The following is a 21665-nucleotide window of genomic DNA, read 5'->3' as shown; positions in this document are numbered from 1 at the left end:
GTAGCTACAGGTGGGTCACACAGGTGGGTTGTACAGGTAGCTACAGGTGGGTCACACAGGTAGGTTGTACAGGTGGGTTGTACAGGTAGCTACAGGTGGGTCACACAGGTGGGTTGTACAGGTAGCTACAGGTGGGTCACACAGGTGGGTTGTACAGGTAGCTACAGGTGGGTCACACAGGTGGGTTGTACAGGTGAAATACACAGGTGGGTTGTACAGGTAGCTACAGGTGGGTCACACAGGTGGGTTGTACAGGTGGGTTGTACAGGTGAAATACACAGGTGGATTGTACAGGTAGCTACAGGTGGGTCACACAGGTGGGTTGTACAGGTGGGTTGTACAGGTAACTACAGGTGGGTTGTACAGGTAGCTACAGGTGGGTCACACAGGTGGGTTGTACAGGTAGCTACAGGTGAATTACACAGGTGGGTTGTACAGGTAGCTACAGGTGGGTCACACAGGTGGGTTGTACAGGTAGCTACAGGTGGGTCACACAGGTGGGTTGTACAGGTAGCTACAGGTGGGTCACACAGGTGGGTTGTACAGGTAGCTACAGGTGAATTACACAGGTGGATTGTACAGGTAGCTACAGGTGGGCCACACAGGTGGGTTGTACAGGTGAAATACACAGGTGGATTGTACAGGTAGCTACAGGTGGGTCACACAGGTGGTTGTACAGGTGGGTTGTACAGGTAGCTACAGGTGGGTCACACAGGTGGGTTGTACAGGTAGCTACAGGTGGGTCACACAGGTAGGTTGTACAGGTAGCTACAGGTGGGTTGTACAGGTAGCTACAGGTGGGTCACACAGGTAGGTTGTACAGGTAGCTACAGGTGGGTCACACAGGTGGGTTGTACAGGTAGCTACAGGTGGGTCACACAGGTGGGTTGTACAGGTAGCTACAGGTGGGTCACACAGGTGGGTTGTACAGGTGGGTTGTACAGGTGAAATACACAGGTGGGTTGTACAGGTAGCTACAGGTGGGTCACACAGGTGGGTTGTACAGGTGGGTTGTACAGGTGAAATACACAGGTGGATTGTACAGGTAGCTACAGGTGGGTCACACAGGTGGTTGTACAGGTGGGTTGTACAGGTAGCTACAGGTGGGTCACACAGGTGGGTTGTACAGGTAGCTACAGGTGGGTCACACAGGTAGGTTGTACAGGTAGCTACAGGTGGGTCACACAGGTGGGTTGTACAGGTAGCTACAGGTGGGTCACACAGGTAGGTTGTACAGGTAGCTACAGGTGGGTCACACAGGTGGGTTTTACAGGTAGCTACAGGTGGGTCACACAGGTGGGTTGTACAGGTAGCTACAGGTGAATTACACAGGTGGGTTGTACAGGTAGCTACAGGTGGGTCACACAGGTGGGTTGTACAGGTAGCTACAGGTGGGTCACACAGGTAGGTTGTACAGGTAGCTACAGGTGGGTCACACAGGTGGGTTGTACAGGTAGCTACAGGTGGGTCACACAGGTGGGTTGTACAGGTAGCTACAGGTGAATTACACAGGTGGTTGTACAGGTAGCTACAGGTGGGTCACACAGGTGGGTTGTACAGGTAGCTACAGGTGGGTCACACAGGTGGGTTGTACAGGTGGGTTGTACAGGTGAAATACACAGGTGGGTTGTACAGGTAGCTACAGGTGGGTCACACAGGTGGGTTGTACAGGTGGGTTGTACAGGTGAAATACACAGGTGGATTGTACAGGTAGCTACAGGTGGGTCACACAGGTGGTTGTACAGGTGGGTTGTACAGGTAGCTACAGGTGGGTCACACAGGTGGGTTGTACAGGTAGCTACAGGTGGGTCACACAGGTAGGTTGTACAGGTAGCTACAGGTGGGTCACACAGGTGGGTTGTACAGGTAGCTACAGGTGGGTCACACAGGTAGGTTGTACAGGTAGCTACAGTTGGGTCACACAGGTGGGTTGTACAGGTAGCTACAGGTGGGTCACACAGGTGGGTTGTACGGGTAGCTACAGGTGAATTACACAGGTGGGTTGTACAGGTAGCTACAGGTGGGTCACACAGGTGGGTTGTACAGGTGGGTTGTACAGGTGAAATACACAGGTGGGTTGTACAGGTAGCTACAGGTGGGTCACACAGGTGGTTGTACAGGTGGGTTGTACAGGTAGCTACAGGTGGGTCACACAGGTGGGTTGTACAGGTAGCTACAGGTGGGTCACACAGGTGGGTTGTACAGGTAGCTACAGGTGGGTCACACAGGTGGTTGTACAGGTGGGTTGTACAGGTAGCTACAGGTGGGTCACACAGGTGGGTTGTACAGGTAGCTACAGGTGGGTCGCACAGGTGGTTGTACAGGTAGCAGATTTAGATAGTGGCTGGTGTAGAGGAGGTTGATGTAGGCAACCTGTAATAGGAGCAGTGGGGGGGGGGGGGTAGGCTCTAGCTGGTAGAGGGAGGGGTTTTGTAACTTGACTAGGATTTGTACAAATGTGGCGGCTGCTCTGTGCAGATTGACCTGGAGATGTCATTTGTGACACAAGAAGCTGTCATCAGCCTGGTGGAGCAGTTGTTGCAGGCCACTTGGCCAGAGGAGTGTGGACAAGTGGCCGCCCCTTTTCCCAAGATGGCCTATCAGGAGGCCATGACCTTTTATGGTTGCGACAAGCCTGACCTAAGACTTGATTGGAAGGTAGGTCACATGACATGAGTCATTAAGACATGACATGTGGGCAGTGGTGACATGACATGTGGGTAGGGGTGACATGACATGTGGGCAGGGGTGACATGACATGATAGCATGGGTCATTCAAATGAAAACATCTCCATCACATCAACAGTAGCTGTGTGCTCCAGTTGTTGAAGTGTTTGTCTATATGTCTGTATCACCAGATCCAGTTGTTGAAGTGTTTGTCTGTATGTCTGTATCACCAGATCCAGTTGTTGAAGTGTTTGTCTGTATGTCTGTATCACCAGATCCAGTTGTTGAAGTGTTTGTCTGTATGTCTGTATCACCAGATCCAGTTGTTGAAGTGTTTGTCTGTATGTCTGTATGTCTGTATCACCAGATCCAGTTGTTGAAGTGTTTGTCTGTATGTCTGTATCACCAGATCCATGTCTGTATCACCAGATCCAGTTGTTGAAGTGTTTGTCTGTATGTCTGTATCACCAGATCCAGTTGTTGAAGTGTTTGTCTGTATGTCTGTATCACCAGATCCAGTTGTTGAAGTGTTTGTCTGTATGTCTGTATCACCAGAGCCAGTTGTTGAAGTGTTTGTCTGTATGTCTGTATCACCAGATCCAGTTGTTGAAGTGTTTGTCTGTATGTCTGTATCACCAGAGCCAGTTGTTGAAGTGTTTGTCTGTATGTCTGTATCACCAGATCCAGTTGTTGAAGTGTTTGTCTGTATGTCTGTATCACCAGATCCAGTTGTTGAAGTGTTTGTCTGTATGTCTGTATCACCAGATCCAGTTGTTGAAGTGTTTGTCTGTATGTCTGTATCACCAGAGCCAGTTGTTGAAGTGTTTGTCTGAATGTCTGTATCACCAGATCCAGTTGTTGAAGTGTTTGTCTGTATGTCTGTATCACCAGATCCAGTTGTTGAAGTGTTTGTCTGTATGTCTGTATCACCAGATCCAGTTGTTGAAGTGTTTGTCTGTATGTCTGTATCACCAGATCCAGTTGTTGAAGTGTTTGTCTGTATGTCTGTATCACCAGATCCAGCAGCTGACCTCTACTCTCCTGCCTGCGCCCCCTGCAGTTTTTCAAGACTTTCTCAGCACTGACGGCTCAACACTCCAGGCACTCAGAGTACCAGAGGCTTGTGTAGGTCATAGCTCACTCATTTGTTTATTAGGTCATAGGTCACACATTTGTTTTTAGTGTCATAGGTCACACACTTAGTAGGTCATAGGTCACTCACTTGTCTGTTAGGTCATAGGTCACACACTTGTCTGTTAGGTCATAGGTCACACACTTGTTAGGTCATAGGTCACACACTTGGTGGGTCATAGGTCACACACTTGTCTTTTAGGTCATAGGTCACACACTTGTTAGGTCATAGGTCACTCACTTGTCTGTTAGGTCATAGGTCACACACTTGTCTGTTAGGTCATAGGTCACACACTTGTTAGGTCATAGGTCACACACTTGGTGGGTCATAGGTCACACACTTGTCTTTTAGGTCATAGGTCACACACTTGTTAGGTCATAGGTCACACACTTGTCTGTTAGGTTGTAGGTCACACACTTGGTAGGTCATAGGTCACACACTTGTTAGGTCATAGGTCACACACTTGTTAGGGTCATAGGTCACACACTTGTTTGTTAGGTCACAGCTAAAAAACAATTGATGCTGTGTACTCATTAGATACCTCTGGATTTGAACTGATAACCTTTGAGAAGCTTCCCATCACATTGTTGAAACATTGCTATAGACCACAAGGTGGCCGAAAGCTGATCTATAGACCACAAGGTGGCCAAAAGCTGATCTGTAGACCACAAGGTGGCCAAAAGCTGATCTATAGACCACAAGGTGGCCAAAAGCTGATCTGTAGACCACAAGGTGGCCAAAAGCTGATCTATAGACCACAAGGTGGCCAAAAGCTGATCTGTAGACCACAAGGTGGCCAAAAGCTGATCTATAGACCACAAGGTGGCCAAAAGCTGATCTGTAGACCACAAGGTGGCCAAAAGCTGATCTATAGACCACAAGGTGGCCAAAAGCTGATCTATAGACCACAAGGTGGCCAAAAGCTGATCTGTAGACCACAAGGTGGCCAAAAGCTGATCTGTAGACCACAAGGTGGCCAAAAGCTGATCTATAGACCACAAGGTGGCCAAAAGCTGATCTGTAGACCACAAGGTGGCCAAAAGCTGATCTGTAGACCACAAGGTGGCCAAAAGCTGATCTATAGACCACAAGGTGGCCAAAAGCTGATCTGTAGACCACAAGGTGGCCAAAAGCTGATCTGTAGACCACAAGGTGGCCAAAAGCTGATCTGTAGACCACAAGGTGGCCAAAAGCTGATCTATAGACCACAAGGTGGCCAAAAGCTGATCTATAGACCACAAGGTGGCCAAAAGCTGATCTGTAGACCACAAGGTGGCCAAAAGCTGATCTGTAGACCACAAGGTGGCCAAAAGCTGATCTATAGACCACAAGGTGGCCAAAAGCTGATCTGTAGACCACAAGGTGGCCAAAAGCTGATCTGTAGACCACAAGGTGGCCAAAAGCTGATCTATAGACCACAAGGTGGCCAAAAGCTGATCTATAGACCACAAGGTGGCCAAAAGCTGATCTGTAGACCACAAGGTGGCCAAAAGCTGATCTATAGACCACAAGGTGGCCAAAAGCTGATCTATAGACCACAAGGTGGCCAAAAGCTGATCTGTAGACCACAAGGTGGCCAAAAGCTGATCTGTAGACCACAAGGTGGCCAAAAGCTGATCTGTAGAGAAAACAAGGTGGCCAAAAGCTGATCTGTAGACCACAAGGTGGCCAAAAGCTGATCTGTAGAGAAAACATGGAAGGTTTAGTTCTAGAACATTCCAGCCAGGCGTGGGCTGGTTTGTCCTGGCAGCTGGTAGTCATGGATGAATGATTTCCTGAGAAGTTTCTCTCTTGTGTGGCTCCACTTGAGTGATCAGCTGATCCAGTGGATGAGGTCATCAGCTGATCCAGTGGATGAGGTCATCAGCTGATCCAGTGGATGAGGTCATCAACTGATCCAGTGGATGAGGTCATCAACTGATCCAGTGGATGAGGTCATCAACTGATCCAGTGGATGAGGTCATCAGCTGATCCAGTGGATGAGGTCATCAGGCCCAGCTCCCAGCAACAGGTGCCTGCCAACAGGGGCCTGCCAACAGGTGCCTGCCAACAGGGGCCTGCCAACAGGTGCCTGCCAACAGGGGCCTGCCAACAGGGGCCTGCCAACAGGGGCCTGCCAACAGGGGCCTGCCAACAGGGGCCTGCCAACAGGTGCCTGCCAACAGGGGCCTGCCAACACAGACAGTCACAAAACTGAACAGGTTATGTGGGGGGGGGGGGGGGGGGGATTACAAAAACAACAAGAGGAATGAGAATAAAACACAGGGATGTGAAGACCTGAACCAACAAGATGTAAACAAAGAAAATGTCAAGCCTTGGCCCAGGATGTTTTATAACTTTTAATTCATGGTCACAGTGATCAGCTTAGACCTGTTGGAGTCTAGCCAATGTTTTCTTACAGACATTACATCACATCTCTGTACATCATAGCATGCCTTAACAAACCTCCATCCGTACATGTACGCCTTTACAAGCTGACTAGATAGTTTGGATGAAATTGATGTGTTACAGTAATTAAAATACATGCATATTGTTGCTAGATAGTTTGGCTGAAATTGATGTGTTGGAAGCAAATCATTTTATACCATGCTAATTGGCTTTGGCTGGTCAAATTGAATGATTGATCCAACTCAACCATCCAACTCAACCAAGATTTTGTTGTATGTCTGACCTGTCTTGTAATGTTGCAGCAACTCAACCAATCAACTAAACCAAGATTTTGTTGTATGTCTGACCTGTCTTGTAATGTTGCACCAAGATTTTGTTGTATGTCTGACCTGTCTTGTAATGTTGCACCAAGATTTTGTTGTATGTCTGACCTGTCTTGTAATGTTGCAGCAAGATTTTGTTGTATGTCTGACCTGTCTTGTAATGTTGCACCAAGATTTTGTTGTATGTCTGACCTGTCTTGTAATGTTGCACCAAGATTTTGTTGTATGTCTGACCTGTCTTGTAATGTTGCACCAAGATTTTGTTGTATGTCTGACCTGTCTTGTAATGTTGCACCAAGATTTTGTTGTATGTCTGACCTGTCTTATAATGTTGCAGCAACATTTATCCAACAAAGAACTGGAGGACATTCTGAGAACTTGTGCTGTATCTCCAGGCAGTCGTGTGGTAAGTCGTGTGGTATGTCATGTGGTATGTCGTGTGGTCCAGCCAGTCATGTAAACTACCAAACAATTTTTCTTTTCACAATTTTCAAGATTTCATCTTGACTTGTACATTTGACACGAATAGTGCAGCCTTTTGGACTCTACAACCTTTGTCCAGCCTTGACCCTTAACCTTTGTCCAGCCTTGACCCTATAACCTTTGTCCAGCCTTGACCCTATAACCTTTGTTCAGCCTTGACCCTATAACATTTGTCCAACCTTGACCCTATAACCTTTGTCCAGCCTTGACCCTATAACCTTTGTCCAGCCTTGACCCTATAACCTTTGTCCAGCCTTGACCCTATAACCTTTGTCCAGCCTTGACCCTATAACCTTTGTCCAGCCTTGACCATATAACCTTTGTCCAGCCTTGACACTGTAACCTTTGTCCAGCCTTGACCCTTAATCTTTGTCCAACCTTGACCCTATAACCTTTATCCAGCCTTGACCCTATAACCTTTGTCCAGCCTTGACACTGTAACCTTTGTCCAGCCTTGACCCTTAACCTTTGTCCAACCTTGACCCTATAACCTTTATCCAGCCTTGACCCTATAACCTTTATCCAGCCTTGACCCTATAAACTTTGTCCAGCCTTGACACTGTAACCTTTGTCCAGCCTTGACCCTATAACCTTTGTCCTGCTTTAACCAAATTGAGATTGTGTTAACCTGTAAGAGAATGTCCTAGTGGAAATTGTTATTCTCAACTTAAACTTGAGAGCATATCCCCCATTTTTTCTGATTTAACTTCCTACTTGTGCTGAGCGAATATTTCCTACTGATTGTTTACGATAATATCTTACACATTGGGTCACTGATGAGTCAAGCTCTCTGGCCGTTAGATATTTCACATCCATCAACAAAGTGTGTCACGTGATCTTACGGGCGCTCGGCCGCTGCTCTTACAGCCAATCAGACGCGCCGCTGGACGGCAGGAATGGTTGGGAGATGGCTTTCTTGTGCTGGTAGGGTTCGCTCCCTGCCTGCTCCCTCTTGCTGAGGTCGTCTGCTAATTCCTGGGGCAGAAGGCTGGAACTTTTGGATCGCGGTATGCCAAGGTCACCACTCATGCGTGACGGCCGCTTGGGAAACTCCTCGAAATGCACTTCCTGTTGGTAGTCTGCTGACCTCATTTCTCTGCCCTCACTTCCCCGAGCAGGTAGGGTGTAGTAGTAGTCGCTCCGTCTGGGTCTGTCGAAGCCCCTGGGTCCGCCCCACGTCTCCTGGTAGTCCCAGTGCCCAGGCAGGATGGCTGGGGCGTAGGGCGGCCTGTAGTACTGTCCCCTCTCCTGGGTTCGCCTCCTCTCCGGCGGGTAGTCGCCGAGCACGATGGGCCCGGTCACGTGACGCGGGTACACGCCCACGTTGACGTAATCGCTCTCCCTGCGGCCATCTCTCTCGGCCCGCTCAGCGTGCCCGGGCCTCGCCAGACGCCCCTGCCCCACCCAGCTGTGGGCGTGGTCGCTGGGTCTCCTCCTGTAGGCGGGGTCCATTCGTGAGTACCTCTGCTCACCCTCCTTCCTGTAGCCCCTCTCCATGCGCGCCTGCTCACTCGGCCTGAGCGCGCCCCTGTACTCGTGGGTTCTGTCGGGGACTTCGTACTTCCGCCCATTGCGGTCGTGGGACTCCAAAATCTCCGCGACAAAGTCCTGCTTGCCCCTGGAGTGGCCCCAGTCCTTCTCTAGCTTGACTTGAAGGTTTTTTCTCCAAGCCGGCCGTGCCCGCCGTCTGCGCATGACAAAACGGTAGGCCGTGCTGGCCACGACCGCCACGACCAGCAGGAAGACCCCGATGGAGCTGAAGATGATGACGTACATCATCTGTCTGTTGCACTCAAACTCACGCGGGTCCCAGCTGGTCACGTGCACGCCGGCACGCTCCGGCGGGTTTTGGCAGACGTAGGCGCTGGAGTTTGAGTTGAGGCCCACCACGATGATGGGGGTCCGCCTGAGCCAGTCGCGGAATGCCATCATGTCGCAGGAGCAGTAGAAGGGGTTGTGGGAGAGGTCGAGCCGCGTCATGAGCTTGGCGGGCCTGAACACGCTGGGCAGGACGGTCTTGAGGCGGTTGTTGCTTAGCGACAAGCTCTGGAGGCGGGTCACGTGGTCCAGCATGGAGACGTTGAGGAACGTGATGAGGTTGGCGCTCAGGTCCAGAGTCTCCAGGTTCTCGAGGTTCCTGAAGAGCAAGCCCCAGGGGGCCATGTCGAGCTGGTTGTGGGAGAGGTCGAGTGAGCGGAGGTTCATGTTGTTGTGGAGCAGGTCTTCGTGCAGCGCCGCCATCTTGTTGTGGGACAGGTCCAGGTGATCCAGGCTGGACATGCCCTTGAAGCCGAAGACGCCGATGGCGGCCAGCCTGTTGTGGTGGAGCAGCAGACGCTGGGTGGCCGCCCAGCTGGAGGCGTTGAAGGAGCTGAGAGAGTTGTTGGACAGGTCCAGCAACAGCGGCGACTGGCCGGGGAAGGCCTGGCTGTCGATGGCCGAGATTTGGTTGCCGCTCAGGTTGGCCGCCTTCATGGCCGTGCCGTCTTTGAGAACGTTTCTCCCCAGCGCCGTCAGCTGGTTACCGCTCAGGTCCAGGCTCTCGACCTGCGAGTACCTGAGCTGGCTGGGGACGTGCGTCAGCTGGTTGTCGCGGCAGTCCAAGTACCGGAACTGGCGCGTGCCGTTGGACAGGGCCAGGGAGCGCAGCCTGTTGCTGCCGGCCCTCAGCTCCCGCAGCTGTGTGAGTCCCGTGAGGGCCAGCTCCGTCAGCCGGTTGTGGGACACGTCCAGCTGCTCCAGCTTGTCCAGGTGCGTCGTCTGGCTGGTCGTGAAGCTGGAGAGTCGGTTGTGGGAGATATTGAGCATGCTCAGACTGGCCAGGCCGGAGATGCCCTCGGGCAGCGCCTCGAGCTGGTTGTGGCTGACGTCCAGCCTGGTCCAGTCCTGCAGGCTGCTGAAGACGGCGCTGGGCAGCTCGCGGATGTTGTTGTAGGACACGTTGAGCAGCTGGTGGGCGAAGGTCTGCTCTAGGAACACGTCGTCCAGTGCGCTCAGACCCATGTGGGTCAAGGTCAGTGTCTGTAGAGAGGACGGGTGTCTGAGACCCTTGAGCATGGCTGCCAGACCTGTGGGGGAAAGCTCCGTGTTGCCGGACAGGTCGATGTCGGACAGGCGCGGGACGGCGGACAGCCCGCCCGCCTGGATGTCAGACAGCCGACAGAAGGCCAGGGTCAGGCTGCGGCGTGGGACGCTGGACGACCAGTCTGAGGCGGCCGCCAGGGACGCGTTGGTCAGCGAGCTGAAGTGGTTGTAGGACAGGTCCAGCTGCTCCAGGATCCTCAACACCTGGGGGAGGGAAGCAAAGGGTGGGCTCAACGGCTGACGGGGATGTGGACATACAACCTCCTTTAAACCTCTGCCCGAATAAAACCTTTCTATGTCGATAAACCCTCCCCTCAACCTATGCGTGTAACAAACCTCCCCTCAACATATGCGTGTAACAAACCTGCCCCAACCTATGCGTGTAACAAACCTCCCCTCAACATATGCGTGTAACAAACCTGCCCCAACCTATGCGTGTAACAAACCTCCCCCAACCTATGCGTGTAACAAACCTCCCCCAACCTATGCGTGTAACAAACCTCCCCCAACCTATGCGTGTAACAAACCTCCCCCAACCTATGCGTGTAACAAACCTCCCCCCAACCTATGCGTGTAACAAACCTCCCCCCAACCAATGCGTGTAACAAACCTCCCCAACCTATGCGTGTAACAAACCTCCCCTCCACCTATGCGTGTAACAAACCTCCCCCAACCTATGCGTGTAACAAACCTGCCCTCCACCTATGCGTGTAACAAACCTCCCCTCAACATATGCGTGTAACAAACCTCCCCCAACCTATGCGTGTAACAAACCTGCCCTCCACCTATGCGTGTAACAAACCTCCCCTCAACATATGCGTGTAACAAACCTCCCCCAACCTATGCGTGTAACAAACCTGCCCTCAACATATGCGTGTAACAAACCTCCCCCAACCTATGCGTGTAACAAACCTGCCCTCCACCTATGCGTGTAACAAACCTCCCCTCAACATATGCGTGTAACAAACCTGCCCTCCACCTATGCGTGTAACAAACCTCCCCCAACCTATGCGTGTAACAAACCTGCCCCCAACCTATGCGTGTAACAAACCTGCCCCCAACCTATGCGTGTAACAAACCTCCCCCAACCTATGCGTGTAACAAACCTGCCCTCCACCTATGCGTGTAACAAACCTCCCCTCAACATATGCGTGTAACAAACCTCCCCTCCACCTATGCGTGTAACAAACCTCCCCTCAACCCATGCGTGTATCAAACCTCCCCTCCACCTATGCGTGTAACAAACCTCCCCCCAACCTATGCGTGTAACAAACCTACCCCCAACCTATGCATGTAACAAACCTCCCCAACCTATGCGTGTAACAAACCTCCCCCAACCTATGCGTATAACAAACCTCCCCCCCCCCACCCAACCTATGCATGTAACAAACCTCCCCCAACCTATGCGTGTAATAAGCCTCCCCCCAACCTATGCGTGTAACAAACCTCCCCCAACCTATGCGTGTAACAAACCTCCCCCAACCTATGCGTGTAATAAGCCTCCCCCCCACCCTATGCGTGTAACAAACCTCCCCCACCCTATGCGTGTAACAAACCTCCCCCAACCTATGCGTGTAACAAACCTACCCCCAACCTATGCATATAACAAACCTCCCCCCCCACCCAACCTATGCATGTAACAAACCTCCCCCAACCTATGCGTGTAATAAGCCTCCCCCAACCTATGCGTGTAACAAACCTCCCCCAACCTATGCGTGTAACAAACCTCCCCCAACCTATGCGTGTAATAAGCCTCCCCCCACCCTATGCGTGTAACAAACCTCCCCCACCCTATGCGTGTAACAAACCTCCCCCAACCTATGCGTGTAACAAACCTCCCCCAACCTATGCGTGTAACAAACCTCCCCCAACCTATGCGTGTAACAAACCTCCCCCAACCTATGCGTGTAATAAGCCTCCCCCCACCCTATGCGTGTAACAAACCTCCCCCACCCTATGCGTGTAACAAACCTCCCCCAACCTATGCGTGTAACAAACCTCCCCCAACCTATGCGTGTAACAAACCTCCCCCAACCTATGCGTGTATCAAACCTCCTCCAACCTATGCGTGTAACAAACCTACCCTCCACCTATGCGTGTAACAAACCTCCCCCAAGCTATGCGTGTAACAAGCCTCCCCCCACCCTATGCGTGTAACAAACCTCCCCAACCTATGCGTGTAAGAAACCTACCTGAAAGCCTGCGCCCATGAGCAGCTGCTGTATGTTGTTGTGGGACAGGTCCAGGTACCTGAGGGCGGGCAGGTCCTTGAAGACGCCGTCCGGCAGCTGCGTCAGACGGTTGTGGCTGAGGTCCAGGTACTCCAGCTCCTGGGAGTCGGAGAAGAGGCAGTCGGTCAGGTTGGTCAGCTGGTTGTGCTGGAGCTGGACCCGCCGCAAGCCCGCCAGCCCGCGGAACGTGCACGACACGATCTGGGTCAGGCCGTTGTGGGACAGGTCAAGGTCGGTCAGGTTGGTCATCTGGGGCAGCACGGACCTGATGACCGGGCCGAGGCTGTTTTTGGACAAGTTCAAGGTCAGCGTGGAGGCGGTGATGAAGGGCAAGGTCGTCATGGCCAGCCCCGTGCAGTCGATGTTCAGGTTCCGGTTGGAGCAGGTACAGCGGTGGGGGCAGACGTGGCCGCTCGCCATCTTGGTGCACAGCAAGGTCACAATGGTGACCAAGGTCAAGGAGAGGGACATGCTTGTATTCTCTGAAGGATGGAAGAGATTTGAATGAAGCGGGTAGGAGTGTGGTGGGGGTAGAAGAGGGGTGCTAGAAGAGGTGGCACGGGGGTGCACACAACAGAGGTGTTACAGCCCCACAAGTCCCACTGTCTGACGCTCTATGCCCTGCATGTACACATTTGGTCTCAAGTCTTGAGTTGGCATTGTGCACCCATTATATAAACACATTTGTGCACCCATTATATCAAACAAAATGTGCACCGATTATATTAATATCGAACATAAATGGCCCTTTGCTGATAGAAGAGGTGTGTGTCAAATGGGTTAACCCAACACTCCACAGACTCAAACGGGTTTGATTGGTTGATTAAATGTTTGAACAAACGGGTTTGATTGGTTGATTAAATGTTTGAACAAACGGGTTTGATTGGTTGATTAAATGTTTGAACAAACGTATTGGATTGGTTGATTAAATGTTTGAACAAACGGGTTTGATTGGTTGATTAAATGTTTGAACTCAAATGGATTGGATTGGTTGATTAAATGTTTGAACAAACGGGTTTGATTGGTTGATTAAATGTTTGAACAAACGGGTTTGATTGGTTGATTAAATGTTTGAACAAACGGGTTTGATTGGTTGATTAAATGTTTGAACAAACGGGTTTGATTGGTTGATTAAATGTTTGAACAAACGGGTTTGATTGGTTGATTAAGTGTTTGAACAAACGGATTGGATTGGTTGATTAAATGTTTGAACTCAAACGGATTGGATTGGTTGATTAAATGTTTGAACAAACGGGTTTGATTGGTTGATTAAATGTTTGAACAAACGGGTTTGATTGGTTGATTAAATGTTTGAACAAACGGATTGGATTGGTTGATTAAATGTTTGAACTCAAACGGATTGGATTGGTTGATTAAATGTTTGAACAAACGGGTTTGATTGGTTGATTAAATGTTTGAACAAACGGGTTTGATTGGTTGATTAAATGTTTGAACAAACGGGTTTGATTGGTTGATTAAATGTTTGAACTCAAACGGATTGGATTGGTTGATTAAATGTTTGAACAAACGGGTTTGATTGGTTGATTAAATGTTTGAACAAACGGGTTTGATTGGTTGATTAAATGTTTGAACAAACGGGTTTGATTGGTTGATTAAATGTTTGAACAAACGGGTTTGATTGGTTGATTAAATGTTTGAACAAACGTATTGGATTGGTTGATTAAATGTTTGAACAAACGGGTTTGATTGGTTGATTAAATGTTTGAACAAACGGATTGGATTGGTTGATTAAATGTTTGAACAAACGGGTTTGATTGGTTGATTAAATGTTTGAACTCAAATGGATTGGATTGGTTGATTAAGTGTTTGAACAAACGGATTGGATTGGTTGATTAAATGTTTGAACTCAAACGGATTGGATTGGTTGATTAAATGTTTGAACAAACGGGTTTGATTGGTTGGTTAAATGTTTGAACAAACGGGTTTGATTGGTTGATTAAATGTTTGAACAAACGGATTGGATTGGTTGATTAAATGTTTGAACTCAAACGGATTGGATTGGTTGATTAAATGTTTGAACAAACGGGTTTGATTGGTTGATTAAATGTTTGAACAAACGGGTTTGATTGGTTGATTAAATGTTTGAACAAACGGGTTTGATTGGTTGATTAAATGTTTGAACTCAAACGGGTTTGATTGGTTGATTAAGATGTCGTGAGAGCACTAGCACCAAATGTAAACAAAGTCAACTCACGTTTATCCCCGAGAAATGTGCAGCAGACGTCTGAACGCTGTGTGGACTCTGGCAGACGACTGACCACGGGCCTACAACTTACGCCCACTTTTGCTCACAGTGTCGGATACACACGATGGCACCATTTTTTTGTTGGGTTTTTATCTGGTTTTTGACAGGATCTAAGCAGTCATGTGTGGGTGGTGTGTGAGGTGGTGGGTGGGTGAGGTGTGTGAGGTGGTGGGTGGGTGAGGTGGTGGGTGGTGTGTGAGGTGGTGGTGTGTGAGGTGGTGGGTGGGTGAGGTGTGTGAGGTGGTGGGTGGGTGAGGTGTGAGGTGGTGGGTGGGTGAGGTGTGAGGTGGTGGGTGGTGTGTGAGGTGGTGGGTGGTGTGTGAGGTGGTGTGTGAGGTGGTGGGTGGGTGAGGTGTGAGGTGGTGGGTGGGTGAGGTGTGAGGTGGTGGGTGGTGTGTGAGGTGGTGGGTGGTGTGTGAGGTGGTGTGTGAGGTGGTGGGTGAGGTGGTAGATGGTGGGTGATGTGTGAGATGGTGGTGGGTGGTGTGTGAGGTGGTGTGTGAGGTGGTGGTGTGTGAGGTGGGTGGGTGGAGGGTGAGGTGGTGGGTGGGTGGTGTGTGAGGTGGTAGGTGGGTGAGATGGTGGTGGATGGTGTGTACAGAACTAAGACTTGACTGAACCCTCCTCTGTGTGGCCAGTGTCAGACTTTTTTTCAATTTTCCAAAGAGATGCCTGAAAGAAACTCTGTGTGACCCACCTTTGTGTGTGGGCTGGTGTGTGTGGGGTGATGTGTGTGGGTGATGTGTGTGGGCTGGTGTGTGTGGGCTGGTGTGTGTGGGCTGATGTGTGTGGGCTGGTGTGTGTGGGTGATGTGTGTGGGTGATGTGTGGTATATACAGACCTACGACTTGACCCACCAGGTCTACACCACTGGACCGTGCTGTAACCTGATCGCCGCTATCTAAATTGTTGGCACCAGTCACGTGACCTGACGCCGTGCAGGTCAACACGCCTCCATGCCAGTCACTTTCTGGTTAGGGTCCCGTTTGATATAGGCAATGGTTAGGGTCCCGTTTGATATAGGCAATGGTTAAGGTCCCGTTTGATATAGGCAATGGTTAGGGTCCCGTTTGATATAGGCAATGGTTAAGGTCCCGTTTGATATAGGCAATGGTTAGGGTCCCGTTTGATATAGGCAATGGTTAAGGTCCCGTTTGATATAGGCAATGGTTAGGGTCCCGTTTGATATAGGCAATGGTTAAGGTCCCGTTTGATATAGGCAATGGTTAGGGTCCCGTTTAATATAGGCAATGGTTAAGGTCCCGTTTGATATAGGCAATGGTTAGGGTCCCGTTTGATATAGGCAATGGTTAGGGTCCCGTTTGATATAGGCAATGGTTAGGGTACCTTTTGATATAGGCAATGTTAGGGTCCCGTTTGATATAGGCAATGGTTAGGGTCCCGTTTGATACAGGCAATGGTTAGGGTCCCGTTTGATATAGGCAATGGTTAGGGTCCCGTTTGATATAGGCAATGGTTAGGGTCCCTTTTGATATAGGCAATGGTTAGGGTCCCGTTTGATATAGGCAATGGTTAGGTCCCGTTTGATACAGGCAATGGTTAGGGTCCCGTTTGATATAGGCAATGGTTAGGGTCCCGTTTGATATAGGCAATGGTTAGGGTCCCGTTTGATACAGGCAATGGTTAGGGTCCCGTTTGATACAGGCAATGGTTAGGGTCCCGTTTGATATAGGCAATGGTTAGGTCCCGTTTGATACAGGCAATGGTTAGGGTCCCGTTTGATCCAGGCAATGGTTAGGGTCCCGTTTGATATAGGCAATGGTTAGGGTCCCGTTTGATCCAGGAAATGGTTAGGGTCCCGTTTGATACAGATAATGGCTAGGGTCCCGTTTGATACAATGGTTAGGGTCCCGTTTGATCCAGGCAATGGTTAGGGTCCCGTTTGATACAATGGCTAGGGTGCCGTTTGATACACCGCTGGAACATTTTGACTTAGTGTGGATATTTTTGGTTCCTTCCCCCCTCCCGAATAAATGTCTGAAAGAAACACTGAGCAACTGAATGTCCGGACTAGACTGACGGACAGTTAATGACGTCACATGTCCTATCTCTGATGAGAAACCAAACCAAGGTTTGATTTGATTGGTTGTTGGCACTACGTGACTCAGGGATGGGGGTGGTCAACCTTTCGGACACTATGGGGGGGGGGGGGGGGGTAATCGTGTAATTAATTAATTGAGATTAATACAAAAAATTGACGTGCTAGAGGAGAGAGGTTGGGTGAGTAGCCTCGGCTGCTAGAATGCTGCCACGTTTTTCTACATGGGGAAAGTACAGGCCCTTTTTTCTGGTATTTTTGTTTGTCGCCCAACTGCTGAGCTCAATTCTCCTACCCGACCGCCCCCAGCTCACGACACGTTTAGAATTCTAAACGATAACGTCTTCAAGTGGATGTAGATTGTACCTAATGAGGTCAACTAGGGAGACGCGAGTACGGAGAAAAGTGACGTCATCCCCCCAAGTCTCACGAGAGTCGGTGTACAGGAAAATCGGAGTTCGTGGAAACCACGTGCTCTCTCCCGCCATCGCGGAGAAACCGAAACTGCTGAAAGTAAACATCAGGTGGCTTACTGGTGCGTGTGAACATTCTACACACAATGGCGATGTGTTACAAATGTTTACAGCCATAAAAAACTTGGTAGCTCTCCCAACTTGTGTAGCCGGGGTAGGAAAAACAGACAAAATACTTGAGATCGTCCGTCACACTTGACAGCTTGACTACAAGTTTTTTTACACAATGTAAACTGGGGGGGGGGGGGGTCTCGCTCTTGTATCCAATGGTACATATCGACCAGCTTATAAAGACTATCGATTTGTTCTTGAATTACGTCACCTGTAGTGTTCTTTCTAACATTTTACTGTGGGGCCGAGAGTGGTTCAAGTATATATCGATATAAAATATTCTTTCTATTTGTTCCGGCGAGTGGGGGGGGGGGAGGGTTAACGTTGGTTATCATCAATATCATGACACCGAGTTGGGTACCCCCTCCCCCACTTGTTGACGAAACATGGGGGAAGTGATGGTGGAAATTTCCATGATTGTAGGAAATGATGGTGGAAACCCCCCCCCCCTCCCTGATTGGGGAAATGATGGTGGAAACCCCCCCCCCCCTCCCTGATTGGGGAAATGATGGTGGAACCCCCCCCCCCCTCCCTGATTGGGGAAATGATGGTGGAATCCCCCTACCGAGTGGGCGCTTGTTGAAGATTTTTCTGGTAAATCTCCGGGTATTCCCGCTGTGTCCCGTGTGGTTGACTTGGCCTATTGTACCTGAGGTTGAAAACCAAGGGCCCACATTGATTCAGTTAACCAACTATGTGTAGACAATAGTAGACATTCACCCACACCCTATCAAATCTATCAGACGTTGCCTTCTGGTCACATTTTATGGCACTTGAAACTTTAAAATAGATTTAAAAACAAATGTTTGATTGACTAGTATAGTAGCACAGCACAATCTCTGAACCTGTTGGGTTTTTAAAATCACACGATTTGTGAATCCCCACATTTAAAAATCACATGATTTTAGTAGCCCGCTCCTTTCATTTCTTTATAGCCAGACCTCTGTATGTTCCTGGTGGCTCCCCTCCCCATATGTATGTGCTGCCCCCCCCCCATACATGTATGATCTCACGGTCGTGTTGTGTCCCCAGAAACTGGTGGCCGCCAAGATAAAGGCAGGTGGCAGCTGGGGCTCCAGCCTTGACCGCCAGCTGGACACTGCCTGCAGACAGAGGGTGGCTGCAGGCATGCAGCTACAGCCACATGACTGGCTGCTCCTGGCTGCTGGACAGCACTACCAGCCTGTAAGTATATCTGACCACTGGTCAACTTGACCAGCCTGTGTTAGTACAGCTAACTGACCACTTGACCAGCCTGTGTTAGTAGAGCTAACTGACCACTTGACCAGCCTGTGTTAGTAGAGCTAACTGACCACTGGTCAACTTGACCAGCCTGTGTCAGTAGAGCTAACTGACCACTTGACCAGCCTGTGTTAGTAGAGCTAACTGACCACTGGTCAACTTGACCAGCCTGTGTTAGTAGAGCTAACTGACCACTTGACCAGCCTGTGTTAGTAGAGCTAACTGACCACTGGTCAACTTGACCAGCCTGTGTTAATAGAGCTAACTGACCACTGGTCAACTTGACCAGCCTGTGTTAGTACAGCTAACAGACCACTTGACCAGCCTGTGTTAGTAGAGCTAACTGACCACTGGTCAACTTGACCAGCCTGTGTTAGTAGAGCTAACTGACCACTTGACCAGCCTGTGTTAGTAGAGCTAACTGACCACTGGTCAACTTGACCAGCCTGTGTTAGTAGAGCTAACTGACCACTGGTCAACTTGACCAGCCTGTGTTAGTAGAGCTAACTGACAACTTGACCAGCCTGTGTTAGTAGAGCTAACTGACCACTTGACCAGCCTGTGTTAGTAGAGCTAACTGACCACTGGTCAACTTGACCAGCCTGTGTTAGTAGAGCTAACTGACCACTGGTCAACTTGACCAGCCTGTGTTAGTAGAGCTAACTGACAACTTGACCAGCCTGTGTTAGTAGAGCTAACTGACCACTGGTCAACTTGACCAGCCTGTGTTAGTAGAGCTAACTGACCACTGGTCAACTTGACCAGCCTGTGTTAGTAGAGCTAACTGACCACTGGTCAACTTGACCAGCCTGTGTTAGTACAACTAACTGACAACTTGACCAGCCTGTGACTCTGCTAAACCAAAACTTTTTTCTCCAGCACCAAGTTCTGGGCCAGGTGCGACTTAATGCAGCCAGCTTGTTGGAGTCTAAAGGTAACTTATGGGGGTCTAAAGGTAACTTTTGGGGTCTAAAGGTAACTTTTGGAGTCTAAAGGTAACTGTTGGAGTCTAAAGGTAACTGATGGGGTCTAAAGGTAACTTATGGGGGTCTAAAGGTAACTTATGGAGTCTAAAGGTAACTTATGGGGGTCTAAAGGTAACTGATGGGGGTCTAAAGGTAACTTATGGGGGTCTAAAGGTAACTTTTGGAGTCTAAAGGTAACTGTTGGAGTCTAAAGGTAACTGTTGGGGTCTAAAGGTAACTGTTGGGGTCTAAAGGTAACTTATGGGGGTCTAAAGGTAACTTATGGAGTCTAAAGGTAACTTATGGAGTCTAAAGGTAACTGATGGGGGTCTAAAGGTAACTGTTGGGGTCTAAAGGTAACTTTTGGAGTCTAAAGGTAACTGTTGGAGTCTAAAGGTAACTTATGGGGGTCTAAAGGTAACTGATGGGGGTCTAAAGGTAACTGATATAGGGTCTAAAGGTAACTGATGGGGGTCTAAAGGTAACTGATATAGGGTCTAAAGGTAACTGATGGGGGTCTAAAGGTAACTGTTGGAGTCTAAAGGTAACTGTTGTGGTCTAACTGTGGGGGTCTAAAGATAACTGTAGGGGTCTAAAGGTAACTGTTGGAGTCTAAAGGTAACTGTTGGGGTCTAAAGGTAACTGATGGGGGTCTAAAGGTAACTGATATAGGGTCTAAAGGTAACTGATGGGGGTCTAAAGGTAACTGTTGGAGTCTAAAGGTAACTGTTGTGGTCTAACTGTGGGGGTCTAAAGATAACTGTAGGGGTCTAAAGGTAACTGTTGGAGTCTAAAGGTAACTGTTGGGGTCTAAAGGTAACTGATGGGGGTCTAAAGGTAACTGTTGGGGTCTAAAGGTAACTGTTGGGGTCTAAAGGTAACTTATGGGGGTCTAAAGGTAACTTATGGAGTCTAAAGGTAACTTATGGGGGTCTAAAGGTAACTGATGGGGGTCTAAAGGTAACTGTTGGGGGTCTAAAGGTAACTGTTGGGGGTCTAAAGATAACTGATGGGGGTCTAAAGATAACTGATGGGGTCTGAATGTAAATTTGGGGTCTAAATGTAACTGCCTACTGGTGTACGGAGATAGCCTTCTTGATCATAAATCTGTGAGTCATCCATGTGTTCACCCAGCTCTGATGGGTACCTAGCATAATTTAGTAATGGTGTTGAGGCACATGTGCTGGCACGTCCAGGAACAGTTATGATAATTGAATTCATTTCTTTGTTTGGGCCAAGTTTAAACCTGAGATTTAGGTCAGCCAAATCTGTTCAGTCAAGCGTGAAGCCCATATCTGACCTCAAGCATGACTGCTTTGTTTACCTTGCTCACCAGACCGTGTCTGCTGTAATGAGCTCTTGTTGCTTCCTGTTTGACTTGGTCTGGGTTACCTCCAATATTTCCTGAGGAAATCTCGGCCACTTGTCCAGAATCTGACTCATGCCCACTTTTTTAAGACTCCACTAACTACTACTGCTGACTCCACTGGCTAGAATATCTGACTCCACTAGCTACATACTGTGACTCCACTAACTATTACCGCTGACTCCACTGGCTAGAATATCTGACTCCACTAGCTACATTCTGTGACTCCATTAAACAAAATCTTTAAATATTTTTATTGCTGAATTATTTTTTCATTAGCCATTTAATTTAACAAATGAAATATAAAATAGGCAGGCCCTACTATCTAAATATAAACCAAGGTCAAGATTTGTAATCCTTAATCAAAAGTTGGTATAAGGGACATAATTCAGAAATTATTTTTTTTTAAATTCAGGTATACAAGTTAGACAAGAAGGTTTCAAATTTCTGTGGGTGGATAACTTCCCTTTGTTTTTGCCAAAAGAGGATGGAGGTAAGTCACCAGTTACATTCTGGTGTATCAGGGGGTGGGAGGTCTGCCTCCCCCCCCCCCCTGTCCTTGGATTGGTGCGTTGCTTCTATCCCTTTAATTTAGTAAGTTGCTTTGAATGTTAGATAACGCTAACCTAACCCAAATAACCATAGGGTGTAGGGGGGGGGGATAATTTACAGGGGCAGCACCTGCAGAGGGGGCATAAGTCAGTACAGTAGTAAATGTATGTAAATGTGGGAGATGAACTAACATCAAGATGTGTGTAAATGTGGGAGATGAACTAACATCAGGATGTATGTAAATGTGGGAGATGAACTAACATCAGGATGTATGTAAATGTGGGAGATGAACTAACATCAGGATGTATGTAAATGTGGGAGAT

At 48.9% G+C, this 21665-nt stretch overlaps 2 protein-coding genes across 3 annotated transcripts in view; one reads left to right on the top strand and one right to left on the bottom strand.

The window, feature by feature from the left end:
• Nucleotides 1–21665, top strand: part of LOC131939334 (aspartate--tRNA ligase, mitochondrial) — a 42087-nt gene that overhangs the window by 15120 nt on the left and 5302 nt on the right. The window contains exons 9-14 of the mRNA XM_059297573.1: nucleotides 2479–2658; nucleotides 3685–3792; nucleotides 6848–6916; nucleotides 18250–18402; nucleotides 19339–19393; nucleotides 21206–21283. Of these exons, the coding sequence (XP_059153556.1) occupies nucleotides 2479–2658; nucleotides 3685–3792; nucleotides 6848–6916; nucleotides 18250–18402; nucleotides 19339–19393; nucleotides 21206–21283 (643 nt within the window). The remainder of the gene's footprint in view (nucleotides 1–2478; nucleotides 2659–3684; nucleotides 3793–6847; nucleotides 6917–18249; nucleotides 18403–19338; nucleotides 19394–21205; nucleotides 21284–21665) is intronic.
• LOC131939333 (slit homolog 2 protein) lies at nucleotides 6121–14564 on the bottom strand. Of its 2 annotated transcripts, XR_009386402.1 has the most exons (4): nucleotides 14524–14564; nucleotides 12270–12790; nucleotides 6829–10281; nucleotides 6121–6470 (listed from the first exon to the last, which is right to left on the bottom strand). XR_009386402.1 is itself a non-coding variant. In XM_059297572.1 (3 exons), the coding sequence occupies exons 2-3, from the start codon at nucleotides 12777–12779 to the stop codon at nucleotides 7855–7857; spliced, it is 2937 nt and encodes a 978-aa protein (XP_059153555.1). In that variant the 5' UTR covers nucleotides 12780–12790; nucleotides 14524–14564; the 3' UTR covers nucleotides 6477–7854. The 2 variants fall into 2 exon arrangements, 1 of the variants encoding a protein (XP_059153555.1); XM_059297572.1 differs by lacking the exon at nucleotides 6121–6470 and having other exon boundaries at nucleotides 6477–10281.

This window comes from Physella acuta, unplaced genomic scaffold, assembly GCF_028476545.2.
Source record: "Physella acuta isolate Inbredline_101_S28 unplaced genomic scaffold, ASM2847654v3 ptg000275l, whole genome shotgun sequence".
Classification (NCBI taxonomy): domain Eukaryota; kingdom Metazoa; phylum Mollusca; class Gastropoda; family Physidae; genus Physella; species Physella acuta.
Note: the sequence above shows the minus strand (reverse complement) of the source record. Positions and strands in the feature narration are given on the sequence as shown.